Source organism: Silene latifolia, chromosome 3, assembly GCF_048544455.1.
Source record: "Silene latifolia isolate original U9 population chromosome 3, ASM4854445v1, whole genome shotgun sequence".
Classification (NCBI taxonomy): Eukaryota; Viridiplantae; Streptophyta; class Magnoliopsida; order Caryophyllales; family Caryophyllaceae; genus Silene; species Silene latifolia.
In genome coordinates, this window is record NC_133528.1 from 137,016,038 (window position 1) to 137,023,729 (window position 7,692).

General features: G+C 40.0%; 1 protein-coding gene across 1 annotated transcript; it reads right to left on the minus strand.

The window, feature by feature from the left end:
• Positions 1–233: 233 nt before the first annotated feature.
• On the minus strand, positions 234–1,554 carry LOC141649766 (disease resistance RPP13-like protein 4). Its single transcript, XM_074458447.1, has 2 exons — positions 1,123–1,554; positions 234–884 (listed from the first exon to the last, which is right to left on the minus strand). Exons 1-2 carry the CDS (start codon positions 1,552–1,554, stop codon positions 234–236), a joined length of 1,083 nt encoding a protein of 360 aa, XP_074314548.1.
• Positions 1,555–7,692: the final 6,138 nt, after the last annotated feature.

Here is a 7,692-nt window from a genome sequence, read left to right on the forward strand (position 1 = left end):
TCGCAAATTTATACACCGCAGTAAGTAGAAGACGTCTCATGGGTGTGGCAACGTACTGTAAATATTTAATCAAATTTATACACAGCACTACAGCAGTAAGTTGAAGACGTCTTGTGAACGTGGTCATGTGGCCTACAAGGCTTCAACAAGAAGATAACTTTCCGTAAGAGCCTAATTCCTAAAACCAATGAACTGAACCAAACAAAAAACAAGAATCGTCATATAACATGAATCTATTCCTCAATTAATACATGGGGAATACGGCGTATTTTGGGCCAGTCTTCACCGTCTGATTGCCGACATCTTTTCCTTATATTTTCACCACACCATCTCAAGTCAAGAGTTTTCAGAAACGGCATGTAGGCGATTGCTTCAGGCAACAACTTCAGGTTGTCACACCCGAAGATTGACAGTTTTTGCAAGGATGTGAGGCAGTTGAGCCATTCCGGCAGGGCTTCCAAGTTCTCACAGTTTTCTATCATCACGGCTTGAAGACAAGTCAAGTACTGAAACTCCTTTGGTATATTTACCAGCTTTGGGAGTTTACTTAATCTCATGGTAGACAGCAAATGACGAGAATTCCATGGCGTTGCAACTTCTTCATCGACTTCCAAATCTAAGTTTTTGCAATTGCGAATGTCGAGACTCTGAAGGCTAGTAAGGTGCTTCACAACTCCCAACAAACTCATTAGGTTCAACTTTGGAAATTCAGACAGTTCAAGTTCTTCCAGTGATGGAAAGAAAAGTAACTCGTCATCCGGAGAATCCACAACTACATCACTCTCCATAAACTCCACATTGCCCATACCATTAAGTTTAAGGCATTTGAGGTGGCGGAGTTGACACAGTGATGGCAAAACTTCTGCTTCCAATTTATCAAAATCCTGCAGATGTATTTTAACAAGGTGCGGAAGTGAAGTCGTTAATGACTCTGCCCAGCTAGGTAACATGAACCCTTGGTATTCCCTAATTTCAATTACTTTCAGTTTATTGTGAGGTCGGAGACTTGCCAATGAATTTACATGATGAATAGCATCTTGGCTTTCAAATAGTATACATAAATGATTTAGAAAGGTGCCTGAGATTGACAAGTCTCCCCATGTCTTGCGGCAGTTCTTTTACACCAGTATAATCTAAATTCAGCACTTGCAAGTTATACAGTTTGGTAATTGAGTTAGGGAGAACCGTCAATCTATTGTTCTCAGAAAGATCAAGATATCTCAAGTGTGATAGGTTGCCCACAGTATCTGGTAAAGTATTTAACTGAAAGTTATGCAAATCCAATACCCTCAATCTCCTAAGATGCGAACAAACTGCGGTAACATTTAACTCAACATAATTCTTATATGAATAGGATTTTTCAGTAACTTGTAATAATTTACGCAATTTCTTCATCTCAGACAATTGACTATTAATACTATCCAAGAGGATATATCCATCATTTGGAATTGAGAGATGAAAATGTTTCCTGTCAAGTTGACCTGCATGACTATCCAACATAATTGTCTCTTTACCTGCTACGTCTTGCGCAAGATCATGGATCAAGTCATGCATCTTACACGATATAATTTCACCATCCTCATCCTTTGTAGTAGAGACGAAGCTAAGGTTTGGCCGAATGGGCCATGGCCCGGGTAAGGATTTCAAGAATAAGTATAAAATAGTGGTAACATGTAGTACTATTGTTGTAGTTGCATAGTGGTAAACGCTTCATTCAATTTTTAAGAACATAGTCTCTGAAGTCATGTGTTCGAGGCATGGAAGCAGTGGTTTTCATAATTTGCTTTTTTTTTTTCTTCACAAATTTCTTATTTTGCCTAGATTAGTTAGATTATTATACATTATGTCCCTTAAATATTATATTTTGAAGTTAACAAGGATTCTTGTAATGGGAAAGTAGGAAACCATTGTCCTTATTTAGTGAAGAATATTGCTATTATTAGTGATTGTCTTATGATTTTAGTCGCATCGTGATTTATAATAGAACTGGTTATTATCATTTATATTTTCGATTTGTTTCATCATGTAAATAAAAAACGCTCTATAAAATATGGAGTAAGCATATTGAATAAATCAATGTATAATTTAATATTTACATAAAAAAAATATTAATTTGTATGTTTCCTATATAACCTAATCTAGAATCTTAATTATTATCGGAAAATGCTAAAATATTGATATGAGGTCTATAATAAATGTGTATTGACGCGGACGAAGTGAAAAGCGGCCCGGGTCATTATCTTACCCTAGCTTCGTCCCTGCTTTGTAGCATCTTGTAAAAAACATCTATTCAATAAAATAGAAAAATACTCTTCGCCCACATCTTCTTTAATTCGACAATCATGTGGTTGATCAAGACAACCTTGGACCAACCACAACTGAATTAGTAACTCTTTTCGTATTACAAAATCTTTAGGAAAAAGCGCACAGTAACTAAAACAACTCTTTAAAGCAGGGCTAAGATCATAATAACTAAAGCTCAATATTGGTAATATGACTTCCTCACCTTGTGTTCCATCTTCATATAATTATTAGCACTTTTTAGTGATAGCCATTTGCTTTCATCCTGATCATATAACATGCTACATATCACCCTTATGGCCAGAGGGACATTGGCATCATCGTTAACACAAGCAAGTATCGTTTTTCCTCTAATAGTTTTCTTATCTCTCTTTGTAACACTTGTATGTTAGACACATTCTTTTCAAGCATTTGACGAAAGATCTGCTCTAAGACGAAGTCATTAGAGACACAAACCCACAACTTTAATTCAAATGCATTTTCAATTCTATGATCATTGTACACAAGTTGCGCAAGAGCAGTTTTTCCTAACCCACCCATCCTAATAATAGAGACAAAAGAAACCTTATCAACAATATTATTCGTAGACTTTGAATCTCCAATTAACATATTAATATCTCTTTATATAACTCTTTCTCTCTCTAACTTTCCTCTCTCGTTTTTTCCCCAAAAAAACCCTAAATTTAATTTCCGTCTGCTCCGCCGCCTCCTCTTACCACACACCGCCCTCCCTTTCTGCCCCTTCTGATCGCCGGAGATGGGGCCTTCCCAAGGCCTATCTCCGGTGATCGTTCGCACTTCATCGCTGACTCCTTCCCCGCTTTTTGGACCTCGACTATCGGTCTTTTGACGGCTTTTGAGTGCTGATTGGACCGTCCGACGATCTTGATCGCTGTCTTCCTGGTTTGTCTTTGTGTCTTCTCCGGTACTACGATTCTCTGTCCTGTCATTGAATGCCTCACATGCAACCTAGGGATGGCTCCCCTTCCCCTCGCCCCTTCCCCCATCCCTGGTAGAAATCTACCTTTTGGTTCTGGTGTTTGGTTGGGTTGTGTCGGTGTGTCCTGCTCTTCTTTCTTTGTTTGTTGTCCTTTTTTCGAGGTGTGGTCTGGGTTGGTTTTGGTGTTCCCTTCCCCGCTGGTAGGTTCCTTTTCGGGTCGGGTTTGTCTTGGTTGCGATGTCTCTTAAAGTAGATCTAGTTGCATGTCGGCCGATGGTCCTGGGGAGTTTTGTGTGGTATCGGGTTTGTTATAGGTGTGTGTGGTGTCTGTTTTGTTCGGTTTCGTCGGATTGGGGTTCGATTAGTGAGTTGGTTCCGTCTCCGGTCTGTGTTCATGGGTGGGGTTGTTTGTTTTGTGATGAGTGTAGGATGGTGGTGTGGGCAGCTGGGTTCTTGGGCGGTGTTGTTGGTTCGGGTCGGATGCGGTGGGATCCACTTTCATTTGATGTTGAAGCCGTGTCTGTGGATTTGTTTTGCTTTGTTGTTCCTCTTAATAAATTCCTGGTGGGTTGGGGTGTCATGTCCCCTTCCCCACGGGATATTTTCTACAAGGAGTCTTTTGCATCGGGTTTGTGTTGAGCCCAGGTCTCTTCTGTCTCATGAGATGGATTTGGTTAGAGGGATGTCCAGGTGGTTTGTTCCAGTTGTGCCCACTTTACTTCTCGATATTCTTGGATATGAGGGTCTTGTCAGCGGGGGCTTTGGTCCAAAGTGTAGGAGTTTATTCTCCTTTGGGGTCAGATTTCAGTGGTCCGATTTCCGCTTTTTCTTGCTACGTCCCTGTGGCGTAAGTGCACTTTGGTTTCTCTCGTTGGGTCAAGGGTCTTGTAGGTTTCCAGATAACGTGTACCAGAGTGAAGGAGATGAATCTCCAAGACGCTTTATTGGGTCTTGTTGTAGGTATTTCTCTGAAGCTCTAACGACTAAGATGAGTAAGGGTAATTTTATGGGGGTTCGTTGGTTTCCAGAGGAAGATTATCATAGCCAAGGAGATGAATCTCCGAGACTCTTTTTTGGGCCTTGTTGCAGGTATTTCTCCGAAGCTTCATCAATCAAGACTAACAAAGATGGGTGTTTTCCTATGGCCAGCGCTACTCGTCCTTTAAAGTTTGTGGTGTGTTTTGAGACCGAAGTTCGTGTTCAGACATCCGTCGTACGCCATCAACACGTTATAGATAGCCGATGCAATTACCTTGTTGTTTTAGTTTATGTTATTAGTAGTGCTTTGAGGTTTTATGTTGTAGTTATAGGTATGGCCTGTGAGCCGTACCACTAGAATGTAAAACACTTTCTTTACCGCTGTCAAAAAAAAAAAAAAAAAAAAAAAAAAAAATTAACATATTAACATAAGTTGGGTTAAAACGCTATGTTTATTACTTTGTAAATAAGAGGTTTTCGACACAACGATTTTCTTTCTTATATTTCTTCACATATTCTGTGTGAAACGAACAACACAAGAAGTAAGGAAAAAATTGTATCGAATATTATTGATAATCAAGCAGAAGCAATTACAAGATTAAATACATAAAGTTAGGAAAGGTTACCCTAACTAAATCCTACAAAAAAGGCAAAATAAGCGTACAAACTCCTAAATTAGTGTAGATATACATGCAAATATTTGACATGATACACGATATCAATTAGTTACGGGAATATCGTTCAATACTCCCCCTCAAGTTGGAGTACTTGGTAAGCTAATGCCCAACTTGTAACGAAGAAAACGAAACGCTTCACCACATAATGCCTTGGTAAAGATGTCGGCTACTTGGTCTTTACTTCGTATATAGGATGTTAAAATCATTTTGTTCATAATGTGATGTCGTATAAAGTGGCAATCTACCTCAATATGTTTGGTGCGGTCATGAAAAACTGGGTTTTAGCAATGCTTAAGGCCGATGTATTGTCACAAAACAATTCAATTGGTGACTTGTGATCGACTCCAAGGGACAAAAGAAATGATTTAAGCCAAAGAACTTCACTAGTTACCGCACCCAAAGCTCGATATTCTGCTTCTGCACTTGACTTTGCAATTGTTGTCTGTTTACGTGCTTTCTAACTGATTGGTGAGTTCCCCAATTTCACAAAATACCCGGTGAGAGACCTCCTCGTTAAAGGGCACCTAGCATGGTCGGAATCCGAGTATCCACGCAACAACAAATCACCATTGCGTTCTATCACAATTCCACTACCCGGGCTTCCTTTGATATACCGTATAGCTCTCAAAACGGCATCCAAATGTTCTTTTCGTGGTGCGTGAACAAATTGTGACAAGATATTAATAGCAACTCGGATATTACGCAACACCTAGCTGTTGCCACCAACCCCAATAGAGCCATTGGCTCTTATCATGCAATCAAGGAAATTCTATTATTTCCTACTTTGTGATATATTATAGCTGTTGTGAATATTTGCCGGAAATAGGATTGATTACATAGCTTACATATCTTGTATAAATAGCTAATTCCTTAACCATGTAAAACACAATTGAATTGATTCTGATGCAATATAAGTTATACAATCTCCAAATTATCATGGTATCAGGCTAGTAATTTTTTCCTCTGCCTCTTAATTCAAATCAAAAAACAATACTACTCGACTCTTTTTCACACAATGACGAACTCCGAAATACCGGAAGTTATCAATTCTGCTCAACAACAACAACAATTTTCAGTCATTCAAGTCGAAAATACCGGTTCGAATATCACACAAATCGCTTTCAATGGGTCTAATTACGATGAATGGTCCCGTTCTTTCCATCTTGCACTCATCGCAAAAGGGAAGGAGGGATACATCGACGGAACCACCGTAAAACCTGCCGAATCCGCTGCTAATTTTTCCACCTGGAGGGCCACGAATGCACTGGTCACAGGATGGATATTCAATTCCATCGAAGCAAACACACGACGCACCATTTCGACTCGACCAGAAGCGAAGTAAATATGGCTCGATATCAAGAATCGTTTCTGTCAGGGCAATGATCCACGCGTTTTTCAATTAGAAGCCGACTTAATTGCGTGTCGTCAAGGCCCGACTGAAACTTTGATGTCGTACTATGGTCGAATGATCAAAATATGGGACGATATCCTCATGTTTGATCCCCTGCCTACATGTGATTGTAATCCTTGCCACTGCAATTGGGTAACCAAAATGGATGCTCAACGGGAGAAGAAACGGGCTCGGGATTTTCTCATGGGTCTGGATGCACGGTTTGATAACGCACGATCACAAATTATCGGTATCACCCCTCTTCCTAATTTAGATCTTATATATAATAGACTTTTGCAGGAAGAAGGTTTACGATCTTTATCTCGTTCTAATACTGAGTCCAACCCCGATGTTATGGCCTTTGCAACTCGTTTCTCTGATTCCCATCGAAAGTCTGACCGTAGTTATAGTCGAAACTCTGACCGAAACAATGGGGGAGGACGGGGTTCTGGTCATGCGCATCACAATTCAAATATTGCCGTGATGAATTTTAATTCCACCAATAATCAGACCGAAAACCCGAGACCATACTGTATTGCTTGTAAGCGACATGGTCATAAATTTCAAATTTGTTATCGGGTAAAGGGAAAATTCCCTGACTGGTGGGGCGATCATCCCCGAGACCGAATTTATATCAACCCAGGTGACACAGACCTTAGTCGAGCAATTTTTGTTCTGGATGTTCAAGGTCGGCTGCCTATGAAAGAAATCGTCAGAATAATAATGGGTCTGTTCAACCGAGAGCCCATATGGTCTCTGGTTAGCAAGGAACTCCAGCTCCTATTGCTCCATCTTCACGCTCTCTGCTAGTAATGGATAGTGTTGATTTCAACTCATTAAATCCCACGGACCTGGCCACAATCACGCGTTTATGGCAGGAACACCAATCTGCTCCGTCTACCAGTCACGGTAATATTTCTAACATTCCGCTTTTATCTTGGATTATCGATACCGGAGCCTCTAACCACTTGTCAGATTCACTCACTCATTTTTCTAATATTCGATCTATTGCTCCTATTTCCGTCGGGTTACCAAATGGTGACCTTACTCTCGCCACTCAATGCGGCGATATTAAATTATCAAATCGTTTAATATTAAAAAATGTTCTTTACGCTGCAAATTTAAGTTGTCATTTAATTTCTGTCTCAAAGTTACTAATGGATGATACTCTTACTATACAATTTTCTCACCAATTATGTCTTATTCAGGACCGTTCCTCGAAGACAGTGATTGGTGCGGGTGAGCAACGAGAAGGGCTATATTATTTGACAGGAATTCGGAATGAGTCGGCCAAAGCTTGTATGGTGGGAAAGGCTGACTCCTCCGAGTTATGGCACCGAAGGTTGGGGCACCCTTCCTCACATGTTTTTCGTTTTTTACCTTTTATTAACAATAATTCTAGTAAA